At 45.8% G+C, this 24,745-nt stretch overlaps 1 protein-coding gene across 1 annotated transcript; it reads left to right on the forward strand.

Moving 5' to 3' along the window:
- Nucleotides 1-7,760: 7,760 nt before the first annotated feature.
- LOC308525110 (serum amyloid A-2 protein-like) lies at nucleotides 7,761-11,184 on the forward strand (the record flags this gene model as incomplete). Its single annotated transcript, XM_081099875.1, has 4 exons — nucleotides 7,761-7,789; nucleotides 8,076-8,170; nucleotides 10,452-10,590; nucleotides 11,022-11,184. 4 exons carry the CDS (start codon nucleotides 7,761-7,763, stop codon nucleotides 11,182-11,184), a joined length of 426 nt encoding a protein of 141 aa, XP_080956001.1.
- Between the last annotated feature and the right edge of the window lie 13,561 nt (nucleotides 11,185-24,745).

The following is a 24,745-nucleotide window of genomic DNA, read 5'->3' on the forward strand; positions in this document are numbered from 1 at the left end:
ATGCCCAGGTTGTGGGCTCAATCCCCAGGAGGGGGCATGCAGGAGGCAGCTGATCAATGATTTTCTCTCATCATTGATGTTTCTATTTCTCTCCCTTCCTCTCTGACACCAATAAAAATATATATTTTTAAAATGACTCAGACCCCGAAAGAGGCATCTTTTCTAATTTTGTAGGCTCAAATCTAAAACCAAGGATTACCAAACACTAGTGTAATCTTGGCCTCATTTGTTTCATCCTGGTTCACCACTGCTCTTTCTATCATCCTACTTATAATCCTTCTAGTCTTGTGAAAAGGTTGGAAGTCCTCCCACCTTCTTCTCTGGGTCATTAGTGAAGCACAAGTCCCACCTCTTTCCTGGCTGTTGTTTAGCATACTCTACACCTCAGTGCTGTACTGTCCATGCCTTCTGTTAGTTAAGCTGTAGAGAAAGTCTTTGCAGTTCTCAGTTGGAGAAACCAAGGTTTAGAGATAACTGCTTTGGCCATAGAAGGGGCAGAGTTAGTTTGCAGGCTGGCATGTCTGACTCCAGAACTTGAATGTGCTGTACAAGGCCAAGAGGATGGGCTGTGGAGACTCCCTCCTTCCTGGATCTCCAGCACTCGGTGTAAATGGTCAAGAGAGCACTTACACTGGGAGACGCCTGACTTGCTAAAGGACAGGCAGCACACCTCATTCATCCTGTGTACACAGTGCCAAATGCGGGCACAAAAGAACTGCTTTCTCAAATGACCGCACCGAAAACCCTGACTTCAATCCACATCACTCTTCACTCTTGACATTTTCCTCTTCTTAAGAGTCAAACATCTTGAAAGAGCTTCCTTTTTTGGTTCCTCATTTGTGACTCACGCTTGAACCCACTCCAGCCTGGCCTCTGCCTTCACCACTCCAGCTAAATAGCTCATGTCACCATTGACCTCCATGTTGCCCAAAACAATCGACGTATTTCTCTCCTCTCATCAGTAGGCCTCTGACCAATAGTCAACAGTTGCCCTCTCCCTCCTTCTTAGGAGGTTCTCTCTCTTGGCTTTATAATATCACACTCTCCTGGTGTTTCTTTTTTTCCTATTTTTTTGTGTTTTTTTTGGTTACTCTTCACCTGATGATATATATTTTTTAAAATATGTTTTTATTGATTCCAGAGAGGAAGGGAGAAGGAGAGAGAGACAGAAACATCAATGATGAGAAAGAATCATTAATTGGCTGTTTTCTGCATGCCCCCTACTGGTATTAGGCCCAAAACCCAGGCATATGCCCTGACCTGGAATTGAACCCTGACCTCCTAGTTCATGGGTTGACACTTAACCACTGGGCACACTGGCCAGGCCTGAAGATATTGATTTTTAGAAAGAGTGGAAGAGGGGGGCGTTAAGAGAGATAGAGAGAGAGACATCAATGTGAGAGAGACACATCTATTGGTTGCTTCCCGCAGAGAACCTGACTGGGGCCAGGATCGAACCTGCAACCCGGGTACATGCCTTGACCAGGAATCAAACCTGAGACCCTTAGGTGCCTGGGCTGAATCTAACCATTGAGAAATACAGGCCTGGGCTACTTTCCTTCTCATCTCCTTAGCTGGGTCTACCTCATCTCCTCCAAACTCTAAGTGTCCTCAGACTTTGTTCTGGGCTCTCACTTTTTATTTCTCTATACACTCAAACAAATGTAAATAGTATCTATATGCTGGTGGCTCTTCAATTATATCTCCACTTCAGAAACTCCTTTCGGAGCTCCATGCTTGTATATCCAATGGTCCTCTTGACATGTCTGGTTGGGCAGCTTCCAGAGATCTTAAACTTAATATGTCCCAAAGTGAACTCTCATTTCAGTCCAAAGCTTTCACCTAGTAGGCTTCTCCACTTCAGTAAATGACAGGACCATTCTCCCTGTTGCTCACTCCAGAATTAGGGAATGTGCTTGATGCATCCCTTTTCTTCAGCCTCATATCCAATCCACTGGCAAGTCCTGATTCTACTTCCAAAATTCATCTCTAATCATCGGCTCTATCCCATGTACATCCATGCTACTGGCCACATCATTTCTCACTGGGCTTAATACAGTAGCCGTCTAACTAGTCATATAATTTATCATCCAAACCAATTCCTTTTCCAGAATGAAAAGGGGGCATTATTAATAATTAATCCAGGAGAAACCAAGATGGCGGCATAGGTTAACGCCGGAGTTTGCTGCCTCAAACAACCACTTCAAAAATACAATTAAAAGACGGAATGGACATCATCCAGAACCACAGGAAGGCTTGCTGAGTGGAAGTTCTACAACTAGGAGGAAAAAGAAAAGCATACCGAGACTCAGAGGAGGCGCAGTGCTGAAGTAAAATACTAAGGTGCGGAGTGCATTCGGAGTGGGCTGGCGGCCGAGGGCGCGGTTGTCTGTTTCAATCGGGAGGGAGTCTCAGACTCTGAGCTCCAGATCCGGGTGAGTCTCTAGGGACCCAGACTCAAACGGGACAGTCTGGCTTAGGTCGGAACTCGAAGGCAGCTTTCTCTCCAAGGTTTGCAGCGGATGCTGGGACTCTGAGAGGCAGAGCCCCTGGGGACGGGACTGAGAGCAGCCATAACTGCTTGCTCCGCCCACCCTGTAGATCCCCTGGGACCGGCCCCGCCCAAGCCCTGCACAGAAGCATTTGCCAGATAGCCTCAGGCAAAGGCTAGATTAGCACCACCCTAGAGATCCAGCACAGAAGTTCTCCCACTGCAGACACAGCTGATTCTCACAGCCAGTTGGCCTGGAGGTCAAATCCCCCGGTTTTACCTACAACAATCAAGGCTTAACTACAACAAGACTGCGCACAAAGACCACAAGGGGGTGCACCAAGAAAGCATAAAAAATGCGGAGACAAAGAAACATGACAGAAATGGAGGGTATAGAGCTCAAAACCACACTTTTAAGGTCTTTCAATAATTTCCTAGAAACTGCAGATAAACTTAATGAGATCTACAAGAAATCTAATGAGACCCTCGATGTTGTGATAAAGAACCAACTAGAAATTAAGCATACACTGACTGAAATAAAGAATATTATACAGACACCCAACAGCAGACCAGAGGAGCGCAAAAATCAAGTCAAGGATTTGAAATGCGAAGAAGCAAAAAACACCCAACCAGAAAAGCAAAATGAAAAAAGAATCCAAAATATGAAGATAGTGTAAGGAGCCTCTGGGACAGCTGCAAGCGTACCAACATCAGAATTATAGGGGTGCCAGAAGATGAGAGAGAGCAAGATATTGAAAACCTATTTGAAGAAATAATGACAGAAAACTTACCCTACCTGGTGAAAGAAATAGACTTACAAGTCCAGGAAGCACAGAGAACCCCAAACAAAAGGAATCCAAAGAGGACCACACCAAGACACATCATAATTAAAATGCCAAGAGCAAAAGAAAAAGAGAGAATCTTAAAAGAAGCAAGGGAAAGAAAGTCAGTAACCTACAAGGGAGTCCTGATACGACTGTCAGCTATTTTCTCAACAGAAACTTTGCAGGCCAGAAGGGAGTGGCAAGAAATATTCAAAGTGATGAATAGCAAGAACCTACAACCAAGATTACTTTATCCAGCAAAGCTATCATTCAGAATCGAAGGTCAGATAAAGAGCTTCACAGATAAGGAAAAGCTAAAGGAGTTCATCCACCAAACCAGGATTATATGAAATGCTGAAAGGTATCCTTTAAGAAGAGGAGGAAGAAGAAAAAGGTAAAGATACAAATTATGAACAACAAATACATATCTATCAACAAGTGAATCTAAGAATCAAGTGAATAAATAATCTGATGTACAGAATGAACTGGTGATTATAATAGAATCAGGGACATAGAAAGGGAATGGACTTACTATTCTTGTGGGGGAAAGGGGCTTGAGGGATGCGGGAAGAGACTGGACAAAAATCATACACCTATGGATGAGGACAGTGGTGGGGGAGTGAGGGCGGAGGGTGATGTGGGAACTGGGAAGAGGGGAGTTATGGGGGGAAAAAAGAGGAACAAATGTAATAATCTGAACAATGAAGATTTAATTAAAAAAACATATGAAAAAGAAAAGAAACTTCAAAAAAAGAAAAGAAACTTCAAAAAATAAAAATAAAACGCAGGCGGCTAGGGCTTTTGTCTTTAAAATTACATCTTAAAATTCCACTGCTGTATTTTAAGAAATATTAAACTTTTTATAATTAAAAAAATAAATAATTAATCCATTCTAGATTTAGCCCACAGGGGTTAATCTAGAATGTCCTAGCAAAACAAAACATGTAGTTAACCTACCTCTCAGTCTAGTATACAGTAATAATCAGATCACATCTCTTAAAATTCTTGCTTAAAATCCTTCAGTGGATTCCAATTTCCCTTACAATAAAATCCAAGTCCTTACCTTGGCCTACACAGCACAGTGTTATCTGTTCTTGAAACCCTTCAGCATCACCTGATGGCACACCCACTCATGCTTACAATCCTCAAATCCCACCAGCAAACCAAGCTCTCATTTGCCACAGAGCCTTGCACATGGCATTTCCTCTACCCAGGACACTCTTCTGCTTGCTGTTGACATGGCTGGACCTCCCTCGTCTTGTGGGTCTTTCCTAAATCACTCTTTCTTAAGAGATACCTTCCCTGATCACCCTGGCAGGCTTATCCTGTGTAGTCTTTCCTTCTTAACAATTTCTGTAAGTGGGATTATTTTATTAATTTTTTTGGTTATTCTTCTGATTTTTGTTTAGATTACCTTCTGGTACACCTTCTTCCCTGGAGTATAAAATCAATGAGAGAAGTGACCATTTCTGTCTTGTTCACCCCTAAATATCCAGTACCGTGCCAGTGCCTGGCATATGATGGATCTCAACAAATGCTTATTGAGTGAATGAATGATTGGATTACTTTGTTAGTTACTAATAAAATGGTTTTCTTTCCTAATAGGTCAATATAGTTATAAGGAGCTAATAAAGATAAAGAACGGGGAATAACACCAGATTCAAGGGGACCCAAGAGTCAGTAGGATTAAGCCCACAGGGATGGTTAACCCCAAAGCAAGCAGGAACGTCTCTTGCTCTGAGAAAGGGAAAAGGATATTGAGAGTGAGGTCAGGGGATGAGACCATTTGAGAGGGAGGACAGGGGACCTGTGGGAGTCCAGCTGTGCTTGCTCTTGCTGTACTTGATGTCCCTGAACTCGTCACACTCCACTGCGTTGGCTCATTTGCTTGTCTGACTTTAGGGCACGTAGGCAGGAAACCCGAGATAAAAGGAACGTCTGTCTTTTTGTATGTCATCCCTGTATCCACAGTACCTGTCACAGCACCTCGCCTGTAGTATACACACTTACTAAATACTTGTTGAGATGAATGAAGTAGGAGAAGTATAGCTCAGAAGTTGACAGATCAGGGTGGACGCTTTGGGAGTTGGAGAAAGCATGCATGATTGATACAATTTTTGATTTGCAGGACATGGTAATGAGTCACTTTACAGTAGTGATGTAAATCCATATCAAAATATCTACTACCATACCCACAAAAATAACATTTTTTAAAAAATCTATTTTATTGATTTTTTACAGAGAGGAAGGGAGAGAGATAGAGAGTTAGAAACATCGATGAGAGAGAAACATCGATCAGCTGCCTCCTGCACATTTCCTACTGGGGATGTGCTCGCAACCCAGGTAACATGCCCTTGACCGGAATCGAACCTGGGACCTTTCAGTCCGCAGGCCGACGCTCTATCCACTGAGCCAAACCGGTTTTGGCACATTATTTTATCATATAAATTTATTTTCTCTTGAAATGCTTTACATGTTCGCTCATAGAAAAAAATTAGGACCCTAAAGTGTAATAAAGTACTGTATTAGTCATCATGGTGAAAAGCCTTGGGAGAAAATAAATACTTGGAATTTCCACTGTGCTGACTATCAGAGGGGTACGTTAGCACAAAACACTGGGAAACTAGTGGAGGGAGAACAAGGACAGACACACTGAATTTCTCTAAGACAGCAGGACTAAAAACCGCATCATAATTTACATACTGCCAAGGAAAAAATTGCTGTTAATTCAATTAAGACATAATGGTTTCTTATTACTCAGACTTTTCATTCCACATGTATTGAGAAAATTCTCTTGGACCCACTTAGACATAGATTTTTATCTTACACCACTCCTGTGTACATAAACAAAAAGGAAAACCTACACAAATTTATAAGTTTTCCTAAAGCAAATGACAACTATTTCATTAGTATAGCCTGGTCATTAGTGAATGTAAGACACGTCCTAATTTCAGAAATTTATAATCAAAGCATGTGTGTTTTAGAAGTGCTGAAATGTAATATTTAATCTTAAACTACACAGAGTCTCTCATTATCCTTATTGAAAGAAATTAATCAGCTTTGAGCCATTATTGACCACAAAGCGTGATGATGGTGCTCCTGAGGTCAAGTTCAGCTTCACACAGGCTGCTCAGACATGGGGAACCTCCACTGAGCCAAACCAGCTGGGGCTGGGGTAGTAATTTAGTTAAGAAGTAGCAGGGTTTGTATGTACAGGCTCTCCTGAACTCTGGCGTTAAGGGTGTCTCTCTCAGCCCCCTGGAGCAGGGAGGGTACCTTGTAGAGGGGAGATTTATTTTTGCACCCAGGGAGATAAGGCAGGGTTGGCGTCCCTTTCTGCATTGGCTCCTTGTCAAGTGACTTTAATTCAAAGGAATCAATACACCATTGTGGGATATTTTGGAGCAGCCTGCCCCAGGCCCTGATAGTTCCTGGCATCTAAACGCTTCCTCTCCCATTATGAGGAGGGGTGAGCCAAAGCAAAGGTCCCACCACTTGACTGCCCACAACTAGGAGGCCAGATTATTTTTATTTATTAATGAAAGATTTTAAAAATTAAAGTGTAGTTGGCATATAATATTATATTAGTTTGAGGTGTAGAGTATAGTGATTAGACATTTAGATTCCTTATAATGTGGTCACCATGCTAAGTCTAGTAACCACATGTCACCGTGCAGAGTTCCTGGAATAATATAAGGGAGCCCGCTCAGATAATACACTTCCTTGTGGCTGAGCCAGCTGAGCAGGCCTTTTTGTGGTGGAAGCACCTTCCAGGGCACCCGGGAGATTTGGTGAGCTAGCCTGTCAGGTTTGAAGCTCAGGGCTATAGATATGAATTAAGAAGGGATTTCATTTTTGACACATCTACTATCTGACCATGCAGAGACCATCCTGAGGGAATGACCACTAAAGCAAGGTCCTGGCTGGAGGAGACGGCCCCTCACTGCACACCTTCCAACAGCCTGGGTGCCCCATGCTGGAGGCCTTCACCTTTCCTCTCCGCATTCAGGTGGCCCTGCCTTGGCCCCTTCAACTCTGACAGCAGAGCCACCCCTGACCCGTGGCTTCGGGGCAGAGCGAGTCTACTGTGTTTCTTGAGGGTTACACAATGAGGAAATGACCTTTGCATGAAGACAACCACTGCTGTCCAATAAGTGTCATTTGTGCCTTTTTAAGAGAAATGATCCAGAGGGCATTTTCCCAGGTGCCAAATCTGGCTTCTCTTCCCGCCCCCCTCCTCCCCCATGATCCAGCAGGGAGAGCTCAGCATCAATAAATAGCAGCCAGCGGCCCCCAGCAGGCAGGGACCAGCAGCTCGGCTCCACCAGAGACCAGGTGAGGGGCCACTCCCAGGAGGCCTGCTCGGCAAACCTTGCTCTGTTTTCTCTTTCCAGCAAGGCTGTGCATTCATTTAAAACAATTACTCTCTTCTGCATTTGTGCTGGATGGGGTCTGTGCCGGCCGAGTGCACAGGGTAATGCTTCTGGTCTCATTACAGGCTGCTCCGGGGGTTTGGTCCCAACTGCTCTGTTGCTCCCTCAGTGCCACCTTGGTGACTCCTAGACAGTCTTGGGTTCAGGGTTGATGGGTTCAGCATTGTGGCTCTGAGTGAGGTCCTACTGCAATGTTTCCTAGATGGGCAGCCAGCGTCTCATGAGAACAAATGGAAATGCACAGCCAGGCTGTCTTTGACATACAAATCCCAAAAGGAAGTGTGCCAATCTTGCCTACTTCTCTCTGACCCTCCCCTTTCATTTCAGCATCATGAAGCTTTTCACCGGCCTCATGTTCTGCTCCTTGGTCCTGGGAGTCAGCAGCCAGGGCTGGTTTGACTTCATTGGCCAGGCTTATGACGGTAAAGTCCCTTGGGGGGTGTGGAGGATGGAACCCAAGGCCACGAGGATTTCACCTGAGAGCCCTTCAGGGTTGGGGCTACTGTGTTAGTTTGTGTTGCCCCATGTGGTAGAATGTGCTGGGTGTTTCGGGAGCTTTTCATCAAACACATGAAAAAACCGCAGGACTTATTTCAATCAGTTACTAGAGAAAGAATAATCATCATTCCCAGCTGAAAGGTAAGTTTGATAGAAGACACAATAGGTATTGAAATGGTATACATTTTCCCTCAGAGCAACTGCACAAAGTATGATTAAAGTTATCCATCTTTTCTTCCCCTCCCCATTTTTTCTTCCCCTCCTCCCCTTGCCCTCTCTCTTGCTTCTCCCTCCCTTCCATTTCCTAACTGGGTAGTTTAGTGAGACCTGCAGCTTAGCTCTTGCTGGGGCTTCCTATAGTCAGGTACACTGTCCCTGCTTTAGTCTGTTTCCTACCCTTTTCCAACCTTTTTAAAAAATTATTTTATATTTTTATTGATTTCAGAGAGAAAGGGAGAAAGAGAGAGAAACATCAATGATGAGAATCATTGATCAGCTGCCTCCTGCATCCCCCTATTGGTGATTGAGCCTGCAACCAGGCATGTGCCCTTGGTCGGAATTGAACTTGGGGCCGTTCAGTCCCCAGATTGACATTCTATCCACTGAACCAAACTGGCTAGGTCCTCTTCCAGCCTTTTAACTGACCAAAAGGCAACTAGTAACATCCATTGAGCCCTCTCTAGGAAGTCAGCACATCCATGCAATTTAGGGCGCCCAACTCTCCTGGTGTGCCTGGCTCTGGGGAGTTTTCCATGACAATTTCAGTGCTAACTGGGACAGTTCTAGGCAAACAGAGACAGTTCTGGTCAACCTGGGACAGTTGGTCACCAGTCTAAGTGGAGAATAACTTGGTGGGCAGGCATCTTCCCCTACTTTGAAGCTGAGAGCAGCTGACTCAGGGGACCAGGGACTACCTGCCAGTCAGCAGGTGGCAGGGCAGAGTGTGAACCCAGCTGTGCAGGAGGCCACAGCTCTTGCCAGGCAGATGTGTCTGAGCACTGTTTCCTAAAGCTCAGAGGTCACCAATCCCAGCTACCTGCTGGAATCACCTGGACACATTAAAAACGACAGAGGCCTGCAACCCACCCCCACAGAGTCTGAGGTGATGGGCCTGAGATGTGGCATCGGCCTTCCACAGCCTCCCCAGGCGATGAGAAGGTGCAGCCAAGGCTGAGATACAGGCCTCTGCTCTGGCACTTGCCTGCTCACATCCTCAGCCCAGTCTATGTGGGTGGTTTCCAGGATGCCACGTATGCCTCTCACACTCAGAGGGACTCATGTCAGGATTCCCTGCATTCTGTCAGCAAGACTCCAATTCTTTTTTTTAAAAAAATATATTTTATTGATTTTTTACAGAGAGGAAGGGAGAGAGATAGAGAGTTAGAAACATCGATGAGAGAGAAACATCGATCAGCTGCCTCCTGCACATCTCCCACTGTGGATGTGCCCGCAACCCAGGTACATGCCCTTGACCGGAATCGAACCTGGGACCTTTCAGTCTGCAGGCCGACGCTCTATCCACTGAGCCAAACCAGTCATGGAAAGATTCCAATTCTTAGGCATCAGGCAGAAGTGCTGTCTGCCTGTGCCTTTCTCACAATCTGCTTCCCATGTCACCACCAGGCTCACAGAGTCCCCTGAACACTAGCCTATGTAGCTTCGCTCCACATACCAGAGGTTCTTGATCCTGAGCCCCTTGGTGGCCCCAACACATGTGGCCATGTGGGAAACACTGCTGGTTGTCACATGGGGATAGGCTGCTGCACCTACTGGGCAGAGATGCGCGGATGCGGGGAGCCTCCCACCTTGCTCAGGAAGGCCCTGAACACAAAGAAATCTCTGGACCCAAATTTCAGCAGGGCTGACATTGAAATCCTGTTCTGTAATGTGGCCTCCCTGTGTCCCTTTAAACATATGCCCCAGAGGCCTCAGTGAGCTGGAGCCCACAGACAGCATGACAGGCATCAGGCCACCAGGTACAACACACCTAAATGTGCCCCCACCGAAATGTCTCTCCTTAGAGTCACCTGGGGAAGCCAACTGGGCCTGGAGAATGTTCTTCTCAACCTGTGGTCTCCAGGGTGCTGAGACCACAGGGTGAAACTGAGTCAGTGGTCCATTTTCTCCCTTGATTCTTCTCTACACGGTGTCACGGTTCTTGGATATTTCACCTGATGTCTCTGTGCCATGTCCTTTCCTTTCCAGGAGCCAAAGACATGGGGAGAGCCTACTCTGACATGAGAGACGCCAATTACAAAAACTCAGACAAGTACTTCCACGCCCGGGGGAACTATGATGCTGCCCAAAGGGGACCTGGCGGTGCCTGGGCTGCTGAAAAGATCAGGTAACCTGGCTCCTGGGGATGCTGGATGGGTGAGCAGAGCTTGGCCGACTTTGGGGATGTGCAGGATTGTAGGCCCTAGAGAAGGACCCTGTTGGGTCGGTCTGTGGGCTCCTCCTCATGTTCTTCCTTCCACCTTCTCTATCCCTGCCCAGCACAGGGCCTGGGCTGCCAGCAGAGCCAGAGAATGGTTTGTGGGCCTCTCCCCCAAAATGAGAAACTAGGGCCAAAGATTGATTCCCACTCTCCCCTATGGGTGCTCTTCACCCAGTGGGAGGGGTCACCCCAGGGCTGAGTGGGCTGTGCCCAGGCAGGGTCAGTGCTTAGCCTCATTCCAGGCTCCTCCCAGAGTCATTAATCCCTTGGAAAAGGGAGGGTGGGGCTGCTCCTCCTCAGCCCCTGATTCACCTCCTACCTGCCCTCCTCCTTTCCAGTGATTTCAGAGAGACTTATCCGAGACTCACTGACTTTGTTAAGCATGGAGACAGCGGCCATGGATTGGCGGACCGAATGGCTGACCAGGAAGCCAACAAATGGGGCCGGAGTGGCCAAGACCCCAATAGCTACAGACCTCCCGGCCTGCCTGACAAGTACTGAGCTCCTTCTCTCTGCTCTCAGGAGACGGGGCTGTGAGCCCCCTAAGGGCAGGGACTCTGAGTCATTGAGATCTACATCCCCAGATGCTGACAGAGGGCACATGATATCTGTCTAATAAATGCTCAAGAGTTTGAATGTTGAAAACTTTGTGTAATATTTTGGTATAAGAACTACTTGTTTGGTGTTGAGGGTGATGGATGGACACCCATGGGAAGATCAAGCCTGTGCCTGTGTGTTTGGGTGTAGGGGACAATCTCAGCTTTGTGCAGTGCATACACCCTACTAGACACCTTTCCCTGAGTCAGACCTGCTCCTCTCTCCTGGTTCCTTGGTTACCTTTTTGCTTCTACTCACTCCCTGTCAATGGTGTCTATCACCAGCTCAGTCCCCAGGGCCTTGTTTTTTTCCCTTGACTTTTATCCCTCAGTGGTCTCTGTCTTTTTTTTTTTTTTTTAAATATGCTTTATGGATTTTTCACAGAGAGGAAGGGAAAGGGATAGAAAGTTAGAAACATCGATGAGAAAGAAACATTGATCAGCTGCCTCCTGCACATCCCCTACTGGGGATGTGCCTGCAGCCAAGGTACATGCCCTTGGACCAGAATCGAACCTGGGACCCTTCAGTCCTCAGGCCAACACTCTATCCACTGAGCCAAACCAGTTAGGGCAGTGGTCTCTGTCTGAGGGTAGAGGACACAGTGTTGGGAGGACTGGGCCATGGGATCCTGCTCCAGCATCTACCAACTTTTCTCAGCACATCCACAAATCAATTATTAACTAATTTCTGCCCTAAAACACGCCTCAAAGGGGTTCCCTCCACTCTGTTTTTATTTGCCTTATTTCGAGCCTAAATGCAGATGCAATGCCCTCTCATGTGTGAGTATTTCCTCACAGCTTCTTCACCTTAACAACCTCACATTGTGGAACTGATAGTGAAGAGAAATATTGATGCAGGACCATTAATTACTAATAGTATTAACTACGAAGGAGCAAATAATACAAGACGGAATACATTTGAGAAAGGGTGCTCCACAGGGTTGAGATGTAGATCTCATTGGAAAGTCTAGCCCATTGGATGGCTGATAAAGATTGCCAGGTGTCAGAAGCCAGAGCTGACAAACAAGAACTTCCCAATGAGGTGCCCATGAAACTTGGCAGAAACTACCCAGGATGTAGTTGAACTCCCTGGGAATGCGGCTGGGTTCCTGCCAATGCACTTGGATGCAGTGCAGGTGGGGGCAGGAGGAAGAAAGCTGCTGAACTTCCTGGAACCCGGCTGTGGAAGGGGCAGTGCTAATGACTGAATTATGTCCTCCACCCTCAATTTATGTTGATGTCCTAATTTCTAGGAGGCTGTATTGGGATTAAGGAAGTAATTAAAATTAAATGAAGTTGTAAGAGTGGAGCCCTAGTCTGATAGGATTAGTGTCCTTATAAGAGGAGATGAACAGATTGCCAGAGCACAACTGAGGTTCCTGCCAGCCAACCCACAGCCAATATGAGGGTCAGCAAGTTCAGGGTTACAGTCTACATGTCACAAATTCAAGGAAAAGCTCGGTCACTTCCATTCATTGGCGTGTGTTCAGTCCCCCAGGCTGCGACAGTCTTTTCTGTGCTCAGAGACTGTCCACTGGTGCCCCTGGAAAGGTAAACCAGACGAGCACCTGCTGTATGGTCAATGATCCTCGACTACCCCACTACCTGGGAATTACCGTCCCTTTTCAGAAGGGGGAAATGGAGGCCCGCAGAAATTAATACATGGAGGCCACACAGCCTTGGCGTTCTGGAAGCTGGGTTTAAACCCAGTTCTCTCTGACTCTAGAATTGGGGCTCTCGCTACTGTAACACGGACCCTCTACTAACGCGGGAATGTCCTATAGTCACCATGCCCCCTCCCCTCCATTGAAATGTAGAATGATTATGAGGTTCTTGTTTGATTTTGTGTCATGTATCACTATTTAAGGAATATATAATTTTATTTTAGTATTGCTTTTTAAAAATATATATTTTTATTGATTTCAGAGAGGAAAGGAGAGGGAGAGACAGAAACATCAATGATGAGAGAGAACCACCAATTGGCTGCCTCCTGCACACATCCCCGCCCCCCCTCCCCCCCATACACACACTGGGGATCGAACCCGCAACCTGGGCATGTGCCCTTGACTGGAATCAAACCTGGGACCCCTCAGTCTGCAGGCCAACACTCTATCCACTGAGCCAAACCCGCCAGGGCAGTATTGCATGTGGTATCTACCTTTTTAAAAGCCATAATCTACCTTTTTATTGAATTTATTGGGGTTACATTGGTTAATTAAATCAGTTTCAAGTGTAAAATTCTATAATACACTAGAGGCCCGGTGCACAAAATTCATGCATGGGGGGGTGCAGGAGGGATCAGGCCTAAACCGACAGTTGGACATCCCTCTCACAATCCGGGACCTCTGGCTCCTAACTGTTCTCCTGCCTGCCTGCCTGCCTGATTGCCCCTAACCACTCTGCCTGCTTCATTGCCCCTAACCACTCACCTGCCTGCCTGATTGCCCCAACCACTCTGCCTGCCTGATCACCCCTAACTGCTCACCTGTCTGCTGATCACCCCTAACCACTCTGCATGCCTGCCTGATTGCCCCTAACTGCTTGCCTGCCTGCCTGATCACTCCTAACCACCTCTGCCTCGCCTCCTGCCACTACAGCTTCTTCCAGAAGGATGTCCAGAATAACATCCAGAAGGTCGGTCAGCTGTCCGGTCTAATTAGCATACTATGCTAATTATTATTATAGATTATCTGTATATTGTATTGTGTGTCAACCACCCCTAGTCTAGTCTCCATTACCATTTATTTCCCTTTTACCCTCTTCTACCTGCCCCCACCTTCCTTCCCTCTGGTAATAACCATACTGCACTGTTTTCTGACTATCAGGGCTTTTTTTTTCTTGATCCTTTCATCTTTGTTACCCAGTCCCCAATCCTCTCCTTTTAGACAGCTGTCAGTCTGTTCTCTGTATCTATGAGTCTGTTTCTATTTTGTTTGTTAGTTTATTTGTACATTAGCTCCCACGTATAAATGAAACCATATGGTATTTGTCTTTCTTTGACTGGCTTACTTCACTTAGCATAATACACTTACGTTTATGGTCTTAAGGAAGCTCAAAATGGGAGGTAGTGTCAGTTGCTGGACCCTCTGTGGGCATCAGGTTGCCTGGGCCACAAGGTGGGCTATCCCCTTGATATTCCAGGCCCTTGGGCCTCTCACTATTGAGTAGGTGGGGACATGCAGTCCTCCCCTGTACCCGAGTCGAGTTGGAGGGTTGCCTAGAAATTAGAGATGGAAGATCCTTCAGTATTTTCTTCAACAAGTCATGAGCTGGGTTCATCTGCAAGCAGGAAGGTCAAGGGGTTCAGCAGAGGGGATCTGCGGATACCAGAGTGGGGGAGGGTAAGGAAGCCTTTGTGTTTGGGGAGAGACAACACAGCCTTAATCTTGGATAACAGATTAAGTCCAGGTAATAAAGCCTCAAAAAACAAACAAACAAACCAAAAAACCCTCTCCCATCACCACCTAATGCAGCAGTTCTCAACCTGTGGGTCGCGACCTCTTTGGGGGTCGAACAACCATTTCACAGGGGTAGCCTAAGACCATCCTGCATATCAGATATTTACATTATGATTCATAACAGTAGCAACATTACAGTTATGAAGTAGCAATGAAAATAATTTTATGGTTGGGGGTCACAACATGAGGAACTGTATTTAAAGGGCCAGAAGGTTGAGAACCACTGACCTAACAGTTCTTAGCCCAGGTTCCCAGCTATTTTATTTGGAAACCATTCCAGGGAGCAGGAGTGACAGACTTGGGAGCCACCCAGGGCCAGAGCAAGGCCAACATGAGGACGTATTATAGAGTCAGACACGAATAAAGCTTCAGAGCTGGAGCTCATCCCACCGGGACCTTCTGCGGGACAGAGTAGAAAGTGACCCAGCACGATCCCTGGGAGTGAAATACAAGCACCTATCAACTGGCTTCCATCGCCATTGTCAGAGGCTGGCCCTGGAATGTTTACACTTGCTTACATTTCATTGCTGTGCACGTGTGAGTGCCCAGTGAGTTTTTCTGAGGCGTGATGTACAAAGTCATGGAGCAGCCTCAAAGCCAGCTGCTGCCAGGCTGCACCTGCATGAGAAGGATCAAAGCCACGTGGAACTCCCCGCTGTAGCAGTGGCTGGAAACGCCCAGGGGCCAGAGCATCTGAAGGGGTGCATAGCCTTGTCTGATACACATACCCTGCACCTTTCTAAAGCCTGCGGAATACCACACGCCTCCCCAAGGTGTGGACATGGTACATCCTCTCAAGAATGAAGGGACTGATGGAATCTCAGGCTGAGAATAAAAGAAAGAAGAGGAAATTGCACTGGTCAGCCAAGAGGAGAGAGAGGCAGGCGCCTCTGGGAAGGACAGAGAAATGTAAATACCACGGACTTGTGACATGAACCAGCCATGAACCCTGTGACCCCACACAGACAGAGCCACCTCAGAGGACCCTGACCTGGAGCCCAGTGCCAGGTGAGGCATAGGAAATGCTATGGGGCTATGACAGGGTTAGGGACATGGTGGCATTCCTGGCAGCAAGGTTACACCTGCTATACACCACATAATATTTTGCTTAAAATAACATGTTTTTGTTATCTTACCAAAAAAAAGTAATTTCCCTGCACAGCAGGCAGTTAAACGCTCCATAACGTCTAAGACCACTTTTCATTTCGCTACACCATGTAGCATTCCTGCCACTGCTGTGAAAGCTAGCGCCTGATGAGCTGGTCCCCAGCAGGTCTGCCCACAGAGTGGTTCCCAGAAATGAGTGCTTTGATAATGAGACGGTTCAGTTTGCCAGGAGATGTGGACAGAGCTCGACGATACATACTACAGAGTGATGGTGTGCAGCAAACAAGCCATCTCACCCAGCTGCACTGCCATGAAGCAGTAAGAGAGATCAGTAAACTTTGACCAGCCCCAGAGAGAGACACCCTCAAGCAACTCTCAGAAACTAGACTCACAGGAAATAAAAAGCAAGTCTTCATGTTATTTCTGGCAGCAGTTTTACCACACTGTGCCTAAAGAATTTTGTGGGACATACTTTGTTTCAAGTGCAGATAACCAAAAATCATTTTAAAAAGTCATTTCAACCTTAAAAAAAAGTAGTTTCTTAGAAACTGGGGTAAAATGATGGCCATTATGGTGAGAGGATCCAAGGACAATATGAGCCACAAGGTCACCAATGGAGATAAGTTCTGATAATAATGACCAGCAACTTTTTAAAAATCCTCACTCAAGAATATATTTTTACTAGTTTTAGAGAGAAGGGAAGGGAGAAACATCAATCGAACCTGCTGGGAATCGAACCTGCAACGTTTTTGTTTACTGGATGGCGCTCCAACCAACCCAGCCACTAGGCTGTGGCAATCAGCAAGGCTTTGTTAGCTAGGGGTTGCCCCAGACTTCAAAGCTGAACTGTGTGTGGAGGCCGGGCTGCACTGCTGGGTCTGGGCTGAAAGTCTGAGTGTCGTCTCCTTTAATTCCAAACTCCATCTCCAATCTCCAGAGCGTGAAGGCCATGCCAATCAGCACCCACGAGCCTGGGAGGAGGGAACCAGAGAACCGGAGCTGGTGTCTGACCAGTGGAGCCCAGTTCCCAGGCACACCTCACAGAAAGCCATTTCTCCAAAATTATTCAAGTCTAAATAACAGAGAACAGAACAAGCTATGTAAGTGCTCTGTGTCACTGCCTTTAGTTAATTAAGGCTAAGTTGCTGGGAAAAATACAGAAGCTTAAGGAATACAGAAATTTATGTTTCATGCAAGTTTGTTGTGAGTGATCCCCCTGCCAGGGGCCTGGGCTCTACACTGTCTCTCAGATTCCTGCCAGGTTCCTGCTCTACCAGACTTCAGACTGAACCCTGCTGCTCAGAGGGGGTCAGGGACCAGAAGCTTCAGCACCACCCGGGTCCCATCAGAAATGCAACGTCTCAGGCTCCACCTCCCTCAAGTCCCCTGTGGCAGCCAGGACCACTTGCAGAGCGTGTGGGCAACTGTGCAAAGCAAAAACATGGGACCTTTGTTCACAAATTCTTAAAAATTCCAAAATGGTGAAAGCAGGACATTGAGCCAAGCTCAGGGCTCCGCTAAGCTGGGGCTCTGCATGCCGCACAGGCCTCAGGCCGTGACACAGGCAGTTCACTGGGAAAAGCTCCCCAGCCAGGGGGCTGAGAGCACTGAGACTGTCACCAGAGCCAGGCTTTGCCTCCACACATCAGGCGTAAATATGCCTCGATCACCAGGGGAATACAGTAACGGAACTCAGACTGAGCCAGAATCATCCATCTGGAATGGGCAAGACGGGAGCCACAATCTGGGAAAACCTCCGTACTGAGGACAGAGCTGTGCCTGTTAGTATTTGTCTTAGCCTCTGGAAGAACCACTAAGTGGGGATTTTCCCGGCCTCCCTTATGTTCTGTATTTGATCCACACACCAGGGTTGTCCGGAAACCCCAGGCTCCTCATCTCAGCCCAGCAACTCTGTGTTGTAAGTCTGTGTTGTTATCCAGGAAGTTCCTGAATCCAGATTTCTTCTACATGAAAGGGTGGGGAAAGCTGGTTGTGGCTCTGACCTCACTCTGAAGTTACCATTCCTGACAGGAGCAAAGATTTCAGCCCTTTGTTCTGCCACAAAATGGTTATGATGGTACATTTTATGTTATCAGTATTTTACAGTAAAAAAAGACCCAACAACACACAAAAACGATTTGCAGAACTTAAAGGGACAGATCCTGGTGGAATTTCCACAGGTGGGCACTGGGTTGAGCAGAGGGGCACAACCAGAGGGCCATGTGCACAGTGGGTCCAAAAGACAGAAAACCCAGGATGAGTGGCCAACTTAGGCTCTGAAACTGAGACGCTGAAAGCAGGTCATGGAGGGCCTTACATGCCAAGCTCAAGGATTTGGACTTTATTTTGAAAGCAGATGGGAGCCACCGGAAGGTCCTGATTGGGAAGAAGCATGATCAAGGCTGTGCCTCAAGAGAATGAGGATTCGGACAGTGGATCTCCAGTTCACTTCCTGACACCAAGACAAGCACTCTTTCTCGGGGCCTTGTTTTATCTATCAGTGAGGACAACTCTACATCTAAATCCAGGAGCAATGTGGAGTGGGGGGCATATAGCCGCCACACAATGGTGACCAAAATCCTTAGGTTTTCCACAATTCCCAAAATTCTAAGAAGCTTTGTGAAGCTTCCTTTCTTGAACAATCTCCTCACTAATCTGGTTACAGAATATCAATAATGTGGGAGTATAAAGATTAACAAATAGAAACCCCTTTTAAATTGCAGCTGGGAGGTCTTCTAGGGAGAGTGCTCATGCTTATTGTGGTATTTCTACAAATACGATACTCAAATGGCAATAAGAATATGAAAAGATGCTCAACGTCACTATAATCATTAGGAAAATGCACATAAGAGCCATAATGAAATATTACATAATGAACACTAGGATGGCTACTATAAAAGCAAACAAACAGCCCTACCCGGTTTGGCTCAGTGGATAGAGCATCAGCCTGTGGACCAAAGGGTCCCAGGTTCCATTCCGGTCAAGGGCACGTACCTTGGTTCAATCCCAGGCCACAGGTCGGGGTGCGTGCAGGAGGCAACCAATGGATGTGTCTCTCTCTCACATTGATGTTTCTCTCTCTTTCTGTCTCCTTCCCTTCCTTCCACTCTCTTAAAAAAAATAAAATAACTAATGTTGGCGGGAATATAACATGGCATAGACTCTATGGAAAACAGTATGGCAGTTACTAAAAAATTAAAAATAGAATATTGCCCAGTTGGTGTGGCTTAGTGGTTGAGCATTAGCTCATGAATCAGGAGGTCATTGGTCCGATTCCCAGTCAGGGCACATGTTTCAGGCTCAATTCCCAGAAGGGGGCCTGTAGAAGGCAGTCAATCAATGATTCTCTTTCATCATTGATGTTTCTATCTCTTCCTTCCTCTCTCTGAAATAAAAAAATAAATAACGTTTAAAAAATAAATTTAAAAAGCTTTAAAAATAGAATTATCATATGATCTAGAAATTTTACTTCTGGGTATATACCCCAAAGAATTGAAAGCAGGGTCTCAAAGAGATATTTGTACAACCACGTTCATGGCACTAGTAATCACAATAGACAAGAGGTGGAAGCAGCTCAAGTATCCATTGATAAATGAATGGATAAGCAAAATATGGCATACACATTTCATAGAATATTCTTCAGTTTTAAAAAAAGAAAGGAAATTCTGACACATGCTACAACATGGATGAACCTTGAGACATTAAGCTAAGTGAAGTAAGCCAGTCACAAAACAGACAAATACAGTATGATTCCATGTATATGAGATACTTAGAGTAGTAATGAAATATAGAGACAGAAAGCAGAATGGTGGTTCCAGGGGCTGGATGGAGGCGGAGATGAGGAGCTCTTTAATGGGTAGAAAGTTTCAGCTTTGCAATAAAAGCTCTGGAAATTGGCTGCACACTACTGCCCACATGCCTATTCTCTCATCAAGCACTCCAGGCAAATTCTGACTTAGCGGTCCCTGGACTGATTCTGACTCCCCTACTGCTGTCCCCTGGCTCTAGTCAGGGCCTACTCTAGCTCAGTGTAGGACGGTCCAGAGCTCTCCACTCTCATCTCTACCCCGTTGCACGGCCATCAGCCTTTCTTCTCTAGGGAAATTCAAAGGCCTTTAAAATTTCCCCTTTGGATGAAGGTGTAGGGATGGGGCAGGTGAGTGAACAATGGACTCCATCTCAAGGTTAGCAACTGCATGAAGTTTCTTCCCAAGATTATTTTACTAAACTCCCATAGTTAGCCCTGTCTGGCTTTTCTGGTTGAAACTGCCATTCTCTAACGTTGCACTCTCCCAGCATTCTTATGCTGCACCCCAGCTTTCTCTTCAACCTTGCTGATTCTTCTATTCTGACAACTTAGTGGCCAATGGACCATTTGCTGATCATTTTAATGGTGTGTCATTTCTGCACAACATTGTAGCAAATTTCTACACGACAGTACAACATTCCTGGGTTACAGTACCTTCCATAGCAACCAATGGTGAGCACACTTGAGTCTGGAGGACTCCCTTTTCCAGTGCAGAGTCCACCCTACAGGGGTGCTGGAAGTTTTATTTTCAGGGGTTGTCTGTCTTTCCTTCCCTCCTCCTGCACCCTAGGGTCCCAGCTTCATCCTGAGCTGTCTTCCTGCAATGCAGCCCATTCTGCTGTTTCGCTTGCCCTGTAGTCTCACATTCTGCAATCGAATCTTTTTTCTAATATTGTTTACCCATCACAGCAAATGTCAATACATTAGGGGAAAAACTACCTTTCTCACCAGGTGTGAGACTGAAAATGGGCAGAAAACCCCAATTTGCTACATCCCTGAAAGCTGCCTGGTTGCACAACCTGGGAAACGGAGATGTGTGTGGAAAATAACCATCGTGTCCTGGATGCTGGGTTCTGACCAAGAGGAATTGCCCACATTATAATTTTTACTTCAAACCTCTCTTGCCATTTGTCCCACTAGCAAAGCGTCAGCATATGTAGCACCAGGCGCAGCTCCCAGGAGGTGGCACAGGCAGCTCAGCTTCAGCAGGGGTGTCAGCAGGACCAAGCAGCCAAGGGGAGGTGCTAGAACTTTCCAACATGTCCAGGTTCTTTGGAGTTCTTTTTTCCACCAGCTTTCTTGTGCTGCACCACAGCTCTCTGCATCTCTCCTGAATCTACTGTTCTGACGATTAGATTTCACCAGATGGGAATACTTTTGGGGTAGAGATTTTGTCATATGTGTCTTCTGTGTGAGGTAGGGATGATAGAGCAGGTATCCTACAATAATTACAGATTCTTTAACTCATCTCATGTGACAGAGAGGTAGGGAAGTCACAAAACTTCCAAAAGCCTTTGGGATAGTTCCTGTCCAGCTGGCAGGGGATGATTGGAATTGAAACTTGTTTGTACAAAAAGCTCATTGTATGGTCTGATACAGGAAATCACTGTGAAGTTAACGAGTCAGAAGAGCATGTAGAACTGAAGCACAACCTACCCATCTATACCATGAATATATATTCATCTATATATGTAGATAGATATTGATATAGAAATATAAGATGGAGTGGAATTTATTTTTGGAAGGCTAGGGTAGGTCAACATGACCAAAAGACAGGGCAAAACTGCTTCATTCTTGATTGTGTCTGCTTGACTGTCTGTCTTAGGATGAAGCTTCCCAAGATCATCGTTTTCTGTTGCCTGCTCCTGGGCGTCAGTAGTCAAGGATAGAGAACATTCCTCAGGGAAGCTGGTCAAGGTAAGGACTCAAGCATGGGCTTGGAGGAGGCTGCATCAGACCCCGCCCAGGTTTCACCTGAGCAGAGGCCACATTCCCACAAGCAAAGGTCACGACTGGGTAGAAGGAGAACACTGTTTTCATGGTAGGTGTTCCCTAGGGTTTCCTGGACGCATTTTGGACTCTTTTGTTGGGATCCCCAGGCTGGTAGGCACATAAGGTTTGGCCCCCAACTTTCTGCAAGTGTGATGGAGAGATGGCCAATTCAGAGGTGCCTCCCTAAATATAAGTTGCCCTCTACTTCCCTCTAGTGGCAATTAGGGATGGTCATTTCTTGGTGTCAGCAATGAAGGGCGGGGGGGGGGGGGGGCGGTAATCAAACGTATGGGGAGTATTCACACTCCCCAACCACTTAATTATTGCAACCAAAACAAATGGAGCATTTAATATGAGCTAGACACTGTTCTGAATTTTTTTAATGGACAAATGAACTTGTTTTCATCCTCATGTTTTAATCCTTTACTCCTGTGATGTGGATACCATTATCTCTTAACAGAGAAACTGAAGCATAAAGAGAGTAAGATACCTAACAAGAAACCTGCTGGTTTGGCTCAGTGGATAGAGCGTTAGCCTGTGGACTAAAGGGTCCTGGGTTCAATTCCAGTCAGGGGTACATGCTCAGGTTGCAGGCTTGATCCCTAGCAGGGAGCATGCAGTAGGCAGCCAATCGGTGATTCTCTCTCATCATTCATGTTTCTATCTCTCTCCCCCTCTCTCTTCCTCTCTGAAATCAATAAAAATATATTTTAAAAAAAGAAACCCAAGTAGAGCAGGATTTAATCTGGATCATTGAGATCTCCAGACCTTGCTATGAACCACGGTACTAGACTGCCTCCCAGGCAATACTGCACGTGGAAGAGTGGGGGTTTTCTGAACACACATTCTGTTCTTTATCTGAGCAAACTGGTAATAGTGTGGATGTGGTGCCTTTCAAAGGCAACTCTACAGAGCTTCTCTCCCTACAATGCCTGGTGATGTTTCTGTTGTGGCTGAGATCTGGCCAGGAAGCCAATACCTAGAGATACACACCTCACTAGCCATAGTAAAGAGGCAAACATTTGTTTATTTCACAGAATTACAGTTTGCATTTTTTTTCTTGTGGTAGTTTCTAATTGTCTTAAGAGTTTGCTGTTAATTCTAAATTCTCATAAAGCCAGCTAAAAATATCTTTTCATCACCTACATCAGTGTTTTTCTTTTTTTAAAATATATTTTATTGATTTTTTACAGAGAGGAAGGGAGAGAGATAGAGGGTTAGAAACATCAATGAGAGAGAAACATCGGCTGCCTCCTGCACACACCCTGCTGGGGATGTGCCCGCAACCAAGGTACATGCCCTGACCGGAATCGAACCCGGGACCTTTCAGTCCGCAGGCCGATGCTCTATCCACTGAGCCAATCGGCTACATCAGTGTTTTTTCAAAGGGTTATTCTAGGTCCTCTTGCATGAGAATCATATGGCATGTGGGGTGCTTTGTGAAATGCAGATAACTGGGTCCACTGAACCACAATTTCTGTGGCTGAGTGTATAATCTAGCTTTTATTAAGCACCCAGTTGATTTTGTGTACACTAGAGGCTGAGAGCCACCACCTTCGCTTTGCTGCTCCTAGGTGATGAAAAATGCCAGACATTTTCAAAATATTTGTTATGCAAGTCTGGACCATAAGGATCTATTGAAATTAGTAACTCAGAGTGTATAAGAACAGTAAAAATGTCATACCTCTCAACAAAACTGTGTTTTCTAATGCCCAAAATGACATATATGAAATGAAGATCAGTTATCTCATGGGGCAATTACATAAACCATGATTATAACTCTACATTAGATTTTTCTCTTTTCCTAAAAAGTTATTAATGTTTGGTCATTTAATTTTATTTGTTTAAAATGTTTTTATTGATTTTAGAAGAGAGGAAGAGAGAGAGAAAAATCGATCAGTTGCCCTCTGAGGGTTGACCCTACAACCTGAACATGTGCCCTGACTGGGAGTCAAACCGGCGACCTTTTGGTGATGCTCCAACCAACTAAGCCATACCAGTCAGGGCATTTACCATTTAATTTTAGTTTGATCGAATTCATTCTGCCAATGACTACATGCTCATCTTACTTCATTCCTTTATTTTCTTTAGCCTCCTCTTCCTAAGGACCAGAGAAGTAAAATGATAGCAAATTGTCTACCTACAATGTTCTTGACATTGTGCAGTATTTTCTCAGTTCTTCTGTGTAGCCACTCTGAGGGAGGCAATACTCACCCATTTTATTGAGAGGCGCTGAATTTTAGAGATGGTGGGTCAGTTGACCTTGCATTGCATGTGTCACCCATTTCTTTAATGCCTTTATTTTTTTAAGGGAACTTACTATCACCTGATGATTGAACTCTGACAGTTGCCCAAGTGCCCAGACATTCAGGTGTACTCAGTACCAGTTGTCCTCACTTTGGAATGAGTGTCTCCCATTGACTAGGTTGGGAGCACTGTGCTTCTGAACCTCCCTCAGAATCACATTTGTTCTCACATCTGTTGCCTGAATCTTTCCATGTGGAGGTTCCTTGTGAAAGCAAACATCCCTCCAGGACCATCCTACCTCTCCTTTACACGCCTCACTCAGCCAACAGAACTTAGAGTGGAGCCAAACAGAATAAAATTTGCATGGTGTGTGATTTTCATAACATTAACCTAAAGAAGTGAAAAATAAAGAAATATTTATTTCATCACAATATAGTTAGTCTCCAAGGGCTTTTCGATGACCGAAGTCTTGGAATCAGTGGAAAGGACATGTTTTATTCCTCTATTACGCCAAGATGTGATTACCTTCAGTTCAGTTTCCTTCCTTTCCAGGGACTAAAGACATGTGGAGAGCCTACTCCGACATGAGAGAAGCCAATTACAAAAATTCAGACAAATACTTCCATGCCCCAGGGAACTATGACGATGCACGAAAGGGACGGGGGGCGGGGGCAGTTGGGGGGTGTAGAGGTAAATAGCCATTTCCTTAGAGAGTGGCATGAGCAGAGCTCCTCCCCAAACTTGTCAGTTCTGGGAACAGATGGAGACCTAGACCTTAGTTCTGAACAAGGACAGCACTGCACCCAGCCCCATTCCCACTCCAGCGTTTGGAGCTCTCTGGGGAAATTTTCGGT

This window comes from Myotis nattereri (assembly GCF_964212035.1).
Source record: "Myotis nattereri genome assembly, chromosome: 9".
In the NCBI taxonomy this organism is placed as follows: Eukaryota; Metazoa; Chordata; class Mammalia; order Chiroptera; family Vespertilionidae; genus Myotis; species Myotis nattereri.